The following is a 16,719-nucleotide window of genomic DNA, read 5'->3' as shown; positions in this document are numbered from 1 at the left end:
CTTAACTGATCTATCAAACTCCCTTATAATTGGCATCCAAAACTTTGCTACATCAAAACCAGGAAATTGGGATAATTTTGAATAGCTTCCGATCATCTTCCAAGAGTGAAAGTATCTGATCATTTTAAAGAACAATTCTAAAAAATTCTACATAACGTAGACACACTAACCAAGCAATTTCTTCGTGTTGGCCTGAGAAGGCTGCCCCATGTCCAAGCTCATGGATTTCCTGGCTCGGGGACTGGTTTGGCCCACAGCTGGGTAGCTGGCTGCAAGGTACCCTTCAGAACCTTTGGGAGACGACCATGGCTGATTCTCCTTCAGTGTTCTGAGAGATTTTAAACAATTAAGAAGAATTAATCAACATGGTGAAAAATACAACCATTGTTTGTCCCTCCCAAGTGGCTGTCCTATTTCCCGAAGACAGCAATCAATTAATTTTAAAATTCCATTAAACAGCTTTAGGGTACAAACTCTTAATGTATCTCCAGGGAGTATCCACTTTCTTTTTGGGGTATCTCATACATGGAAGGTACTCATCGATTGCTCAATAAAATTGTACTACATTGATTTTTAAATCAGGGAAAATCAAGTCTAAATAGGCAACTGTATTCTTAGTTCAAAAACCAATAAAATCAACCTTAATTTATACCTCGACAGGGGAACACAGGCAAACTCACTTTCTCCCTCCCAAAATAAAAAGGGCATATTGCAAAGAAATACAGTCAGAGGAATGACTGAAGAGTAAGACTACTGAAAACCAAGTATGCTTGGAAAGCTTTTGCACACATTGTTAAAATTTCAGTGGAAAATTATTAAGGGCTTTTAGTCAAAAACTGGGATGTTGATAAATGGAATGATATAAATTCTATAAATATAAGATTACTTTCCTATGTTTGACACTGCACCTAAAACTTAAAGATACTTTCATTTAATTGAAAAATATAGAAAAATCCCCACTAATGACATTTTCATGTGATTTCTCCATATTATAGAGAAAAATGTACTACCCCAAAACCATATACACCAGTGGACATAATTTCATTATCTTATCTAAATCTATACTACAGAAAACTTTTTAATAACTTTAATGTGATTTAAGTAAATACAACAAATGTGTTAGCATGTATACTTCTTTTACAAATCTCTATAGCTTAGTTTTCTATCATTAAGCATGTAATGTTGCTTATATTTCATCCTAATTTTTTCCTAGGCACTTTCCTGTAACCTAAATACTTATAAGATCACCTCTTTCCATTTTTCAACTGATTTGTGCCTCAGAGAGGCAAACTAACGGCAACATTAGTACAATGAGATTAGAATGATAGTTTTCCTACTACTAACCCACATAAAATACTGTACATTTATAAAATGAGTTTTGACTTACAACACACTCTTCCTAGATTATCTCTATATTCCCTTCCAGATTATTCTGTGTGCCTTCATTAGCTTAGAAAATTGAAACCTGATTACAGTTATGTAATTGTGGGAGAAGTCCACTTACCTATAGCTAGGGTCACCATGATGAATGGGATATGTATCCATAGGAACATTTTCCATTGAAATATCAGTAAGAAGGAGAGACTTTCTATGTTTTAGGCTACAGCGACTTCGAACCTCCTCAGACACGGTGAGTAAAGCTAAGAGGGAAAAGAAGGCAGATGAGAAAATTTAACAAATCAGCAGTTGACTTAAAATAGGACATACTTCTCACAGCCTCCTGAAGAGGATAATAGCTGTTCAATGTGCATGTAAAGAGTGTGAGGTATAAGGATATAAAAAACTGAGGACAGACTTATTCATCTTAAAGAGTTTATCATCTGTTTGGGAAGACTGTACATACACATGAAATACATAAAGGATTAAATAAGCACCTTATATTTGTCAAGTGCTTTCATGTACATCTGATCTCAACAAACACAAAAAGTAGGCAGAGCAGGTACTATGAGACCCATTTCTTAGAAAAGGAAAACTACTCTGAGATGTTAAATGATTTGCCCAAGGTCAAATGACTCAAACAAAAAAGTTGCCACAAATTGAAGTTTGCTAAACTGGGGACCAGCACTTCCCCTCAGATGACGATATTCAAGAACGTTATTATACATAAGTGCTAAGTACTGCTGGGTGGAGAAATCAGGTAAAAGCATATATAGAAGGCTTAATGGAATGGTGGGGATGGGCAGACATTCTAGGTAAAACAAATGGCATCGGGAATGAATATTAAAGAGGCAGAAAGGCACTTCTAGGAGATGGCAAATAGCTTAGCTTAATACAGCCCATCCATTTAACAGTAATAAAAAATGAGGCTTGTGAAATTTAGAGAAAGAGGCCAGAATCAGGAGGGCTCCTGAAGGGCCCAGGGTGGTAGGCTGAGGCGTTCAGACTTTATGACAAATGACAGGGAGTCACACTGTGTCTTGAATCAAAGACGACAAAGGGAACGCATTTCATATTTTAATGTAAATTCTTGCATAAGGAAAAACAATTTGGCAAAACTTTCAAAATTTTCACCACCGCCACAGGACTAGCCTGTGAACCCTTTACCCTGCCAAGCAACGAGCTCAAGGACACACAGCTGTTTGTATCTTTGTGGAGGTCCTTAGCTACAGATGTGGCAAGAGTAATTTTGTCTGTTTTGTGTTTTTTACCTGCTAAGTAAGCCACGCTCTGTGTATTCACCTCAAATTTGTCACAGTTTCTATGTTTGTTAACCAGCGTTAGTAGCGTATGCAAAATTCTGACTGTTCTTGCAACAATGGCAGGTGAAGGATGCCTGTATCCTACAAAAAATAAAAACAAACAAGAAGTTAATTCATTCTTTTCCATTAAGTATTTGTTGACTTCTGTGACTAGAGACTCTGCAAGAAAAAGAAGTATGGAGGGCTAACCCCTATCTTTCGAAAACAGCCGCTGGGAAGGTAAAACATACATATGAGGAGTTAATTACACGCAGGATTAAGTACCAAAATGTCCAGATTACAATGTTCCTTGGAACTCTAAGGTGCCTCAGGGAGAGGAAAATTAGGAAAGATGATGGTGTTTTAGATCGTCCATTCTCTAAAGCAGCACAGAGATTTAAATAGTAGCAAAAACCTATGTATTGAAGTTCACCTTAAGGTATCGTTTGAAAATAGGGTTCTGCTGCTTAAAAATTTTTTTTAACTTAAAGGACAAAACCTAATGACACAGAAAGTATATGCTCTTAGAGCCCAAAGAATTAGAGGGTAAGCTTGATCATCAGACATCTTTTAATCACTAGTGCTACTCCACTTTTAAATAAGGGATTTGTACACTGGAGATAGCTGGTATTCTTTTAGAAATATAGAATACGCAAGCACTTTATCAGCCCAGTTGCAACCCTTCTTGGTATCCTGTACCAAGTATAATATCTTCTGGGCCATCCCTGTTCACCTTAAAGATTAAAGCTGCCAGTATTTTTCACAGTACTTTCATAAGGTGGTAAAATCAAACCTGTACACTCAGTTGTGGGTGTAGTTGTATTAATCATATTTGGTGAAAACTGAGGGAACCTCCATGATCCCGCCCTCAGGCCTAAGAATCATTTAAATGACACAAAACTGTAGACCTAAGCTCTACCTTGAGTCTATTGTGGTCAAACCCAGTGCTGCTTAAGATCATTGGTACATGCCAGCTCCTTATTCCAGGCCTTACTTTTCAGTTTCCTCCCTGACTCGCCGCTATATGCTGTTCCTGTTAACTGGCGTCTCTGGCCACGACTGTCCCATGTTCACAAACCAAAGCTAACAGGCAGTGAGGCAGCAGTGGGAGTAAAGCCAGATGAGGGAGTGAATGAGCTGGCCCTGGGGAACAGCGGGAGATCCCTGCTATAAGCAATGCAGCAATATGGAGGCAGGAGGGTGGGGTACCAGAAAGATGGTGTCAGAACGGATTGATCAACAATAAATAACAAACAAGAAACAGGTTGAAGAAAATCTGTGATCAAATCACTAATATTTTCTAACATAAGTTACTCAAATAATATTTATATATTTGCAGTCTGTTTTATTTTAATAATCAAAAAGATATGTAAGTAGTGTTACCTAATAATACGGTTATTAGAAGGTTTAGGACTTAGGAATTTTATAAAAACCATCTCTTTTGCTTTTTTAAGGAAATCTGATATTTGATATGAAAATTAGACTCTATTAAAATATATCTTAAACAAAACATAACTCAATAAAAACAGATGTAGTTTGAATTTACAATAGACCTATGAGCCACGTTATTTCAAGTAATCAATTACTTTAAGTACTTCTGGCTTCTTGATACCATTTTATAAAAATATGCTGACACGAGGCCTCTACCTTTTAAGAGGTGTCCAACCAGTGCGAAGTTAAAGTTCGAGTTGAAATTGAGCCCAACAAAATGATCCATTTGCTTGCAGTGCCATTCCAGAGGATTCCGGATCGCCATAAATACTTCTTCTGGACTCTGTTAAAGATAATCATGAAATGGTTGATGGGTTCACACAGGAACTTTCCTTAAAGGACCACGTACTGGGTTTTTTATTGTGCTCAACAGCTATGACAAGGTCAGTAATCCTCTCAAGTTGAGAGACTCATTTTCAGATGACTACGGAAAACCACAGAAGAATATTTAAGGTACTACAAATTACTTCGTGCAAGACAGGCAACCATATAAATAATAAAATGAGGAAAGATGAAATAGCTTTGATTTATAATGCAAAATAAATGACTGTTAATTTACATCCTGGTGACTTTTTAAAAATTACAATTATTGGTACTTTGAATAAGACCACCCATTGAATTATAGCTGGCATTTTGTGTATCATGGTGACTGAAAATTCATGAGAACGAAGACAGTTCGTATTTACTGAGGGGCTGCAGTATACAATAACGTCAGATGCATTATTATATCGAAACCTTACAGCAATCCTATGCAGTAGGGTTATTAGCTCCCATTTACAGATTTATGCATTTACTGATTCTTTTACTTATCAAAGACTTATTGTGTGGTTTTTGATGTGCCAGGCATAGTTCTAGGTTCTGCAGATAACTCACCCTGGTGGATTTTACATTCCGGTGTGGGAAAATCAGGAAACTGAAACTTCAAAATGCTACGCAACTTGCCCAGGATAATTAAGATTTGAACAGTGTTTCCTAACGTGTGGTTCCAGGAATATCTGCTTTAAAGTCACAGAGGATGCTTGCTGAAAGGTCGAAGGTACTGGGTCCCTTCTCATGGGAGGTAGTTAAGCCCTAGGTACTGGCCTACTTTTCAAAAGAACCCCAGTGATTTCCTTATGCATAAAGATTTTTATTTTTATTTTTGGAATGTGAAGCTCTTTTCAATTAAAGTATAGTTGACATACCTGTGTAAATATTTTTGAAAGCAAACAACTGAAGATGTTTAGGGTCATGCTTAGCTCTGTCTAGATTTCTACCTCAAAGAAACAAAAGTATGAGTATACAAAATATATGCAGAGAGATGTTTAGGGCAGCATTGTTTATAATAGAAAAGAAGGAAAGACAGAAAGAAACCAAATGTTCATTAATGGGCAAATGGTTGAATAAACTGTGGCTCATGCATACTGTAAAGTACTCTGTAACCATGAGAAAGATACGTGTGTGTGTGTGTGTGAGAGAGAGTGTGTGTGTGTGTGTGTGTGTGTATGCGCGTGTGGGTTTAGGAAGATACTCTATATTGTTAAATTAAAAAGCAAGTTGTGAAATATTATATAAAGTATAAATCCCTATCAGCCTGCTATATAATTTATATACACAGTTTTTCAGCTTTATTGAGGTACAATTGATGTATAAAATTGTAAGATATTTAAAGTGTACGAGGTGATTGGATACATGTATACATTGTGAAAGGGTGTTCTAGTCAATGAACACATTTGTCATCTCATATGCTCACCACCCCTCCTTTTTGGTCAGAACATTTAAGTTCTACTCTCTCTTAGCAAATTTCAATTGTACCACAGTGTTATCAACTATAGTCACCGTGTGATACATTAGATCCTGAGACCTTATACATCTTACACCCAGGTGACTCTTAACAAGCTTTATTAGCTCGGGTTCCTAGTACCCCAGGGCACTGGTGTCAGTATTAGCTGCTGCTACTGGGCCGTTCTGGCAATGAAAATGCCAAGGCAGATGTTCCTAAGACACAAACACCTCATTTGCAAATATTCTTACATATAAGTAGCTAACATCTAGCTGTCACTCTGACCATCCTTATCCCAAGATAACCCCAGAAAAGAGCAATGGGAATTAGGAAAGAGGGGCTCCAGTCCCAAATCAGATGTACCAACATGGACAAGTTACTTAACTTCTTTGTTCTTTTCTGTTTTGTGAAATGCAGGTCTGACTGATAAATTTCAAGGTAACTTCTACCTCTAAAATATTGTTCCCACACTTCCCAGGGCCCCGGCTATTCTAGGTTTACACTATACCGGGTAGACTAAAGAAATAACGCTTAGACCAGGTATCTTCACACTTAAAATCATACTCCTGTCCTCTCTGTTTCTTTGTATCCATAACTCTGGTAATTTCACTTCTAGCAACTCTCGTTATATACACATATCCATCTATAAAAAAATTCCTCTTTTCTTCTAGACTCTTCCTATTTTTCTCCAAAGACAAAAGGAACATAATTTCATACTGTTATATTCCCTCCTCTATACTCTGTGAACCCAAATCCAACCTCGATCAAGGTTGATAAATATTGAGGGGTGCTAATGGTGTTTTAAAGTGGGATTAAGGGAAACAAAAAACTAGCACAATTAAGTACTCAAAGGTTTCTTTTAGACTCTCCAACCCCCTCATCCTTATTTTCTAATTACGCCTAAGTTTTCATTAAGTACCATTTCTTAATAAAAATAAGCTTATTTTTTCATATGTGGAACAGTGGGTGGAGAATGCTAACCTTTACCTCAGGGTTATAAAAATTACAAATAATGACTGTACAGTGTTTAGCACAGGGCTTGGTATGGTAGCTATTATTACTACTCAATATTATTTATTCCTATTCTGTTTACAGCACTGGGAGAGTACTGTATTTTGCTATTTTTATACAGAGAGTATGCAGTAAAGTTTAAACAATTTTTGTGAACTGTTAAGGAACTATACTCACAGTAAGTTGCATTATAGAAATTCACATTAAGTTAGGGACATCTTCTGATTTTAAAAGGACAATAAAAAAGGGAGGAGGCCTAAGTGTGCATGCTCGAGGAATCCCAGTTGAAAGCTTGCTTACCTTGTCATTGAATATGCGGAGACTGTCTAAGGTGTGCAGGTTTTGTTCAAGAAGGGCAGTGCCTGCTGAATACAAGTTGACCTCGTCGAGCTGCAGCACAGCCACCGCCACCCAAAAGAGGGCTTTGTGCAAAGGGGAGTCCTGGCCAAGGAGACGGGGTACAGGTGAGTAAGATGAACCACAACAAGCCTCATCAAAACACACTGCAGTATAAACAATCCATGTTATCCCTCAAATTATGCATGTTTCCTCTCCTGGGGAAGGTAAATCTATGGGTAAGCTCTTCATCTATCCCATGTATGTAACTACTGTGTTTCCCCAAAAATAAAACCTAGCTGGACAGTCAGCTCTAATGCATTTTTTGGAGCAAAAATTAATATAAACCTGGTATTATATTATATTATATTAGACCGGTCTTATTGTATTAATTTTTTGCTCCAAAAGATGCATTAGAGCTGATTGTCCAGCTAGGTCTTATTTTTGGGGAAACATGGTAGACACTGTTAGCTACACTGAGAACCTAAGCATCTCTCATTTCTCCCCACACTTGGATTCCAAAATCCAGTCACCGAATGTGGTTGATTCTTCCAAACTATCTCTTATGGCCAATGATGATAACCTTCTTTATTCTAAATGTGGATTCCAGTTTTGCCTCCAGTTTCTCTCTGCTCCAATCTACTCTGCACACTACCACTGGAAATGACCCTTCTAAGTCCTGCTTTTGTCATATTACCTGTCTGCTTGAAAACATACGGGTACATTTCCAAACTCTTTTCTGAAGAATGTTGAATGTTAGATTAATTCTATCCAATCTCTATAACCTTCCCTCTCACTATTCTCCTGAACCGTTAGTTTCTCCATAACAACTAGAATGGTCTACCCACTATGCCACCATTGTCCCCACATTCTTGTACATTCCTACTGCTGTACTTCCTTTCTCTACACCAAATCCTACCTATCTCTTTATCTTTAGTTCAGACTCTACCCTTTCTTGTCACTCTTACCAGAGGTAAGAACCTCTTGCTGCTCTGAGTTAAAAAAATTTACTTTTGGGAATGCTTATTTAGCAGTGTGGTATATGGGAAAATACATGGACAGCCTTGGATTAGAATCATGGTTTTTTCTTTCATTAGGTATGTGACTTTGGGCAAGTTACTTAGCCCTTTTGAGCCTCATTTTTACTTATAAAATGAAGATGAGAGAACCATTTTATACACGTTAGGATTAGAATGCTTGCAGAACATGTAACTCAATACCAAGAACAAATATTTATTTCTCTGTAATCTCTCTCAAGTCTGGCATATCTTGGTACTCAATTCATAGAATTCTAAAACTTTAGAGCTGAAAGATAATAACATGCCATTATCTAGTTTAGTTTACTCATTCTATCAACATGGAAGCATGACGGCCATGTGTTAAATGACTTGCTTGAGGTCCCAAAGTTGAGATGAGCTCAGCCCATCCTAAAACAGTGGCCACATCATTTAAATATCATCTTCACTGAGCACCCAACTCTTCTGATGATCAGATATACTTAACCCCGCTGTATATTTCTCCACAATAATGATCACAAACTAACATACTATTTATTTTACTTATTTGGTTTATTATCTATCTATCCACACTCCACTCCCACACTCACCCCAGAATGTAAGCTCCATGAGGGCAGGGAACTTTATTGGCTTTGTTCAGTACTATCTCTCTATCACCTAAAACAGTACTTGACACATAGCAGATGCTCAATTAATCCTTATTGGCTAAAAGAATTAAAAATATATACCTATCTTTCCTTTAGCGCTGCTGAGACAAAAAACAAGCATTTGGGAACATACTCTCCAGCCTTATTCTTCCTCTAATGTAAATATTTCAAATAACTAAATTTCAAGGCAAGAAGTTCTACTTTAACTATAGCTTTTTCTTTATAACTTCTTCCCAATCCACCTTACTTCCTGAACCCTTTGAAAGAAAATAAAATAACATTTAACACCAGTACCCAAAATGAATGCACTCATTTTCTATACGGTCATTACCTTATTAAGAAGCGGCTGTAATTTAGTTAGGGCTATCACTGTAGCTTCTATCAGAACTTGACTGTTGTACGTATCAGGTCCTTTTAAGCAACTCTCAAGCGCCTTTTGGGGAAACAGAAGTCTTTATTTTACTTTCATTGAAATAAAACATTAATGCCTAACCTGAATCTCAGAATCTGCTCAGGAACAATTTCTTATTTAATAAGTGATAGAATTATTTACAGTGCTATGGTGATCTTGGTAGCTAGCTCAATGCACACTTGGGTTTTTATTTTTTACTATTTCTATATTACATTCTACTATAAATCGGGAATTATTATAGTTATTACAAATTACATAATTTTATATAAGACCATAGTTTTACCATATAAAGTCTTCGAAAACTGATAAAATATTAAGAGTACCTTCTTAGCAAAAGAGACAATACTTATTTTTCTTTTTAAGATAACTTTTTTGAAGAATGTTTCTTCACTTCAAAGAATTACAATGAAGAAAACAATCAAAACCTATTTTTTAAAGGTTTAAAAATAAGCAACATATGAAACATCTTATTAAATTCAAATTTCATGTCCTTTAGAAAAATGCAAGATATGCTTTACAACTTGGGAACCACAAATATTAGGGAAGAGGGAAGGGGAGGTACCTTGCTAAGAATACGGATAATCTGCTTTATCTGCCCGTGAGATACTCGTTTGCTAATACAGCCAAAAACAACAAGAGCTCTTGGTTGCAGGGATGGATTATATTGGAACGCAAATCTGCAAATAAAAGATAAAAAGAGCTTATGAAAACCTCTATGTTTATATATGATAAGCAATTAATTAAAATATTGATTATGCCGTATTATCTTTCTTTTCAACAATACAGATACTTTTACAACTTCTATTTCATTTGGGACATACCTTTGAGCTAGTTCTGTCCACTGGTCCAGCCACTTGCATGTTGGAATATCTCTCATACATGCCTAAAAAAAGGATATTCTGAATATATTTACGTACATCTGTGCTTGAGGAAACATTGAGCTAATGTTTACTGTGATGTCATTAAATAAATAATGCATATGTTACTAATAAACATATTCTATGGAAGTGTTTTTATTGAAGCACTAAGCGCAAAACAGCAAAATAAGCCAGTATTTCTTCTATATAGTATAAGTAGCTTTAAAAACTAATCTCAGTTCCTTATCATCTTGGCTTTTATACCTCCATGATCTCCAACAAAGCCTCTGTGACTGTCTCCAGGGATGTCAAAGCGAAAGTCTCCCTCTCGTAGGAGCCGGGAGAGAATGACCTGTCCCGGTAACTGGAGCGGAAGGCAATGACAGCAGCTGACTTGACTTTGCTGATGCCAAACAGCAAGTAAAATTTAGGTAATGAGAACTCTGTCAAACTGAGTCTCAAAACTTGCTTGGTCTCCTCTGTAAAAAGAAAAAGGAACAAGAAAAGACTTTAAAGACATTACTTTTTCAATTCTCAAGTGTCACGTTTCCTTTTGAATGTAGAAAATTTGAATACCACATCAAAATTACATAACCATGCTCCTTCAACCAACCCTCTAGATACATGATCTTAATGCTCATTGCTTCGGCGCCACTTTATCTACAAATTCGTGCCAGCAATGCAACGCTGTCCATGGGTGCTGCGTCTTTAGCTGGTGTGATAACTACAAGAGTCTACGTGACAAATATGCACAGACAATCTTTGCTATGGCTAGATATGGCACGGAAGGCATTTACTGTTTTTGCCTTAGCAGCTTCCATCAGCAGCGTGGTGTTAAGGTCCCATAATAAACAATAAGATAATTGACAGCAATCAGGGGATGTAAAATGGAGGAAGGAACTGGTGAGACACAAATGACTTTCCTGGCACTTACCACTAAAATGAAGCTGTGAACAAGTACAGAGAGAGTGAATAATATTGATGACCAGTCCATGTGTGGAAGCTCTAAGGGAGAGTGGCCCTGTGGCCACCAAGAAAGTAACGACGTGGAAGAGGTAGGGGAGATGAGCTGCCACATCGAGGGAGTTGTTGAAGGACAGCATCAGCATGTAGCGTGCTAGAATAGCAATATCGTCCCACATAAGATGTTGCTCTAAGGTAGGAGTTGGAGATAAGCACGTCTTGTCAATTATTTTGCACATCCTCCCAATAACCTGTAAAGAAGCAGAAGTGAAAAAACATGGGGCTAACAAAAGGTTTTATCACAAGAAAACTTTCAGTGTAACTTTAAAACGATTAGTTACAAACACAAAAGACCTCCTGATACAAACATATACTGCCATGGCCCCGAAGGCACAGGAAAAGGGATTACCTTGCTCGAAACCAATTTCACGTTTCCAGAAGCCAGAGCCACAGCAGTATCGGCCATCACCTCTGCTTTTATTGATCCCAAGCCACCCGTTGCACTGGTTTTGATGAAACTGTCTAGCACAACATCAAGGAGATCTGTAATCTAGTGGAAGAAGGAAAAATAACTGTTTAGCCACTCTAGGAACTTATTTTTAATTGAAAAATATTTCAAGGAGCAGCCCCGAAATGAAAATTCTCGTTTCCCCGAGGCCTCCAAAATACTAGGTTTTATTTAGAGACCTGTCAGTAAACACAGTTTATCATAAAATGTCCAGAAAAGGATGAGGATATTCATTCAATTCCTTCAGAGATTAAGAAACTGATATTCAAAAATTTTAAATCTCTCCCTCTGTATCATTTTTATCCACTTGCAAAACATCTCTGTGCTCTGCTAAGTCAGTAATGTATGATCAATATAAAATATAATGATTTTAAAATATAGGAAATGACATCAAGTACTGAGATGTTTTGTAGGGCTTCTAAAACTGGCTCCAAGGTCATTTAAAATTATTTGGAGGATTTGCAGCATTGTTTGAGTAAAGGTATTGCTTCCTTAAGTGATTACTTTGAAGAAGTGATATGCATAAGTCTTGTCAGATCAAAAAATAAAATGTCACATGATATTCTGTAATGTTAATATTGGTGCTCTTATGCTAGAACTATAAATGAAAGCAGGCGTCCTAAATACTATCATTAAGAAACATTTATTGACACCCGTGGTGTGTAGGCTACTAGAATACAATATAAAGCATTATTTAGTAGAAACAACATCGATTTTAATAGTTAAATTCTATATAATTATGCCATGGAGAAGAGTGCTAAAATAACTTTTTTTGTTTTTTTGGTTTTTCTTTGGCTCTGAGACATTTACAAGTTTGAAATAGATCAAGAATTGGGTGGGTGTCTATATGCTTTATGAAAGAGGGGACTGTCTTTTCTGCAGCTATGTCCCAAGTGGCTAACACACTGCTTGGCATCAAGTGGGCACCAGATAAATATCTGCACAAAGGCAGTAGACGATAAACACTTAAGCAAACTCAATACCTGCCCAAGGCTCCCCCATATTTTTGCTTGAATAGATGGGTACATCTGTTTCTCATTTATGGTCATTGTTATCAGCTTATCAAGAATAGCAGTGACTCTCTGTCGTTTAGCATCATCATTGTGCTTACAGAAACGGACTAGATTTGACAGCCACGGAGTCATGTATTCCAAACAAAGGTGTTTCAATTCAATACCTGGGAAAAAAATATACTATTAGCAGCATATAGATGGTCAACAAAAATTACAGCAAAGATTATTTTAAATAATACTGTTTTCAATTATTTTAAAATAAAAGGATTGGGGAGAAAAGGTAAAGACTATTACCTAGATCAGGCCTGGAGAAGAGAGACTTGGCAATTACATTCTTGAAGATAGAGGTGAAGAAAAAGAACAAGCCTTGAACAAAGTACTGTTAAAATCTAGTAGGCTAATTTTTGAAAAGTTTTACCTCACTTTTCTCCTTTTTACTCATGTCTCTTCTAGTTTAAAAATTTATTGTTTTATTCTAACTGTAAAAGGAATATGTAGTAATTATAGAAAGTTTGGTCAAAGGAAAGCTTCACCACAAAAATGAAACCAATATTAACACATTGGTGTATCACCTCAACTCTCCTCAGGCTTTCAAATCTATGCAGAGATACTGCATATTTATGTGTGTATGCACATATGTAACCCACCCCAACTCCTCCACAAAAATTAGGATTATGCTATATATGCAGTATGTTGTGAATATCTTTTTCACTAAAAATTATACTCAAATTAAAAATTCTCCAAAAACATTTTTAACTTTTTATTTTGAAATAACTTCAGACTTAACAAAAAGCTATAAAAATAATACAAACATTCCTTTATATACTTCACCTAGAGTTCCCCCCCTGCATATGTTACTATAGATTTTTTATTGTGGTAAATATACAGAACATACAATTTACCATTTTAAGTGTACAGTTCAGTGGCATTAACCATCACCACCACCTATCTCCAGAACTGTTTCATCTTCCTAAACTGAAATTCTGTACCAAAACATTTTTTATGGCTTCATATTATTCCATCAATGGAGATCCAACAATTTAATCAGTTCTTTATTGTTTGACTTTTAGAATGTTCTAATTTTTTGCTATTTATAAATAATGTTATGTGAATTTCAAAAGTAGGCAAAATTAATTTATGGCAATAGAGGTCGTAATAGGGGTTACTCTTGATAAGGGGATGGTACTGATGGAGAGGCGCCTTCTGGGTGCTGGAAATGTTCTGTATCTTGATCTGGGAGATAGTTTTGTGATGTAGTCACATGCAAAAATTCATCACACTGTTCACTTAAGATCTGGCACTTTACTGATGATAAGACATACCTCACTTTAGAAACCTGAATAAAAAAATAATGCTATGATAAACATTAGAACATTAATTCCTTAGGACAAATTCTAAAAAGTGGAATTATGAGGCCAAAAAAATCTTAAGGATCTTGATATCCACGTCCAAACTGCTTTCTAGAAAAATTGCCCGTTTACAATTCCAGATCATCAGCTCTGTTTTTAAAAAAATAATCTTTGCCAGTTGAATGTTATCTTACTATTTTTTCAGTTTACATTTCTTTGATTTTATTTAGTGAACTTAAAATAAAGTTTTTAGCAAGATCTGCATATGTTACTGTAGATCCATTTTTATTACTCTAACAAATCTTCATGATTAAAGATATTAACCTTTTTTCATATTTGCTGCAAGCACGTTTCCTAGTTTTTAAATTTATCTTTTATTTTTTGAAGTAGAAATGTTTTGAAGTTTTATGTAGTCAAATCTGTTCACCATTTCCTTTGTCTCCATCTATTATTTTTTGCTTCATAAGTTATTATCCAGAAAGCAATTAAATATTACTCTTCCTCTTCTTTTTTTAAAGAAGAGGTTCCAGTTTTTATATTCAGTTCTTACATATAGCTAGAACTTATTTTGGTATTTTGTGGTTTGTGGTGAAGATGAAGACCCAATTTAATTTGTTTCTCAGCCTCATTTCTTAAATGATTTAATATTTCCCCCATTAGTTTGTGATACTTCTTTAACAATCTGTTTCTCTTAAACTGATCTGATTGCTGATTCCTAAACACCCGTTTTAATTATTGTATCCTTGTAATGTGTTCAGATGTCTGTAATACCAAGTCTCTGTTTTCTTTCCTTTGAATATTTTCTTAGCTATACTTTCAAGTAAAATTTATAATCGTTCTAAATTCTACCTCAGTCTTAATCCTCAAATCTCACAGAGTTTTGATTGGATTACACTCAATTTGTAATAATCTGGGAATAATTATTATTCATCCAGGAACATAGTATGCCTATCCATTCACTCAAACTTTTCTTTATATTAATATTTCTCAATAAAGCTTTATGCTTTTCTTGTTTTATCAGTCTTATACATTTTCTTTTTAGGGTTATATTCCTACATTCTTTGTTATAAAAAAATATATGTATAGTGAGCTGATCTTTATGAATTGTCAAAGCTTTCATTTATCTAATACAGAAAAATCAAGAAATGTGTTTGAATGCAGAAAAAAAGTTTTATGTATTATGGAGAGAGAGAGAAAGAGGAAAAAGAACAAAATGTCAGAAAACACACTGGAGAAGAGCAACATTTATAATACTACAGGGCATGAAGATGGACAGATATAAAGAATGGATGTTAAATTCATGAGATTTATTAAAGCCAAGTCCGGAGTTGACTCTGGACCCTGTATTATGTGCCCCTGCACTCTCCAGGAACTGCACATGAACAATAAAATCACAGTTCAAAGTCAACATGAAGAGAAAATAACTATTTCCCTACAATCAAGGAGACAATGTGGATACTTGACTCGTTTGGGATAATCTCTAAGAATAGAAATGCTGAAGCTAATTAAACTGAAACATAGTGAGAAAACCACTTTGTGAGTGGTCCAGAGACACGTAAGGTATCAAAACCTTGCCACCTTGCTTTCATTGCCAGAATTTTGGTGGCTTTCTCAATGTGGTATGCCAGAAAGTTCTTTCCGAGTTCCTTCAGTTATAGAGTACCACAGGTGAAAAAGTAGAAGAGGTAAAGAGTGAAAGGGTTTCCTTTGAATCTTCTTAGAATAATTATTTGTATTAAAGAAAATCGTCATTACTTACTAGATTTGCTAAATCCAGAAATACACTCCTCCAAAAATTCTAAGGTGAGGTGTGGCTCATTGGCTGCCAGTGTCTTACTAATTGAGACAATGAAGAGGGTGTTGTTGGCAGGGATACATAAACCTGATGTCTCTAGTAACTGGCCCTCGATTTTTAAATTAAAGGTACAAGTTAAGGCACACAGAAGATTATAGGCAGCTGACCTAGGAGAAAACACAAATGAAGTTGTTTTAAAACTTATTTTCTTTTATAATTCCAACTTTTTTCATAACATACAACTTATGATTCTATTACAAAGCATAACCAACTAGTTTTAAATTTTTATGATCAATTAAGAGTTGTGATGATTCTCTGGTAAAACCAAAATTCCCCTTGATCATTTAGGAATTTTTAAAGGGAGAGCCTTGACCTAACCAGAAAAGGCACTGTGAAGTTTCTAAGGCAGGTGAGTGTGAGGCTTTCCTGAAAGACATTTCACCGGGACATAAAATATGAGTGGTTTATGGTTCTAAGGTGGATCAACAGAAAGAAAAAAAAGAAGGCGCATTATATTTTCAGTGAAGCTAAAACTCAAATTGTGGTTCTCCTCTTGCTAGATTCAGCTATAATGGGGATTATAAGAGGAGAAATGAAATAGCCCCTCATCAAATTAAAATGTTAAAATCTTAAATTAGCATCTACTGGTTTTTTTCCTGGATGTGCTACAAGTTATCCTACAAACTGGAGATAAAAATTTTTTTAACATAATTATGTCTCCTCTCTTCTTCCACGAACTCCTAAAAACAACAACAACCCCCCCCCCCAAAAAAAAACACCCTAATATATATAGCAAGGTTTCATTAGAACCAAATATCCCCTTATAAATCTGAAAATGTATTTAAACAATTGAGGAGAAAGCTCAAAAAAAATCCAACTCT

At 35.7% G+C, this 16,719-nt stretch overlaps 1 protein-coding gene across 12 annotated transcripts in view; it reads right to left on the bottom strand.

Moving 5' to 3' along the window:
- NF1 (neurofibromin 1) overlaps nucleotides 1–16,719 on the bottom strand; it is a 209,195-nt gene that overhangs the window by 19,413 nt on the left and 173,063 nt on the right. For all 12 annotated transcript variants that reach the window (XM_019750679.3, XM_019750681.3, XM_019750685.3 and 9 more), the window contains 13 exons: nucleotides 15,803–16,005; nucleotides 12,665–12,858; nucleotides 11,583–11,723; nucleotides 11,145–11,424; nucleotides 10,475–10,689; nucleotides 10,175–10,236; nucleotides 9,916–10,030; nucleotides 9,273–9,374; nucleotides 7,243–7,383; nucleotides 4,326–4,452; nucleotides 2,649–2,780; nucleotides 1,505–1,640; nucleotides 171–328 (listed from right to left, as the gene is read on the bottom strand). In XM_019750679.3, the coding sequence (XP_019606238.2) occupies nucleotides 171–328; nucleotides 1,505–1,640; nucleotides 2,649–2,780; nucleotides 4,326–4,452; nucleotides 7,243–7,383; nucleotides 9,273–9,374; nucleotides 9,916–10,030; nucleotides 10,175–10,236; nucleotides 10,475–10,689; nucleotides 11,145–11,424; nucleotides 11,583–11,723; nucleotides 12,665–12,858; nucleotides 15,803–16,005 (2,006 nt within the window). The remainder of the gene's footprint in view (nucleotides 1–170; nucleotides 329–1,504; nucleotides 1,641–2,648; nucleotides 2,781–4,325; nucleotides 4,453–7,242; nucleotides 7,384–9,272; nucleotides 9,375–9,915; nucleotides 10,031–10,174; nucleotides 10,237–10,474; nucleotides 10,690–11,144; nucleotides 11,425–11,582; nucleotides 11,724–12,664; nucleotides 12,859–15,802; nucleotides 16,006–16,719) is intronic.

This window comes from Rhinolophus sinicus, chromosome 12 (genome assembly GCF_057876585.1).
Source record: "Rhinolophus sinicus isolate RSI-liver-muscle chromosome 12, RSI-T2T, whole genome shotgun sequence".
NCBI classification, from domain to species: domain Eukaryota; kingdom Metazoa; phylum Chordata; class Mammalia; order Chiroptera; family Rhinolophidae; genus Rhinolophus; species Rhinolophus sinicus.
Note: the sequence above shows the minus strand (reverse complement) of the source record. Positions and strands in the feature narration are given on the sequence as shown.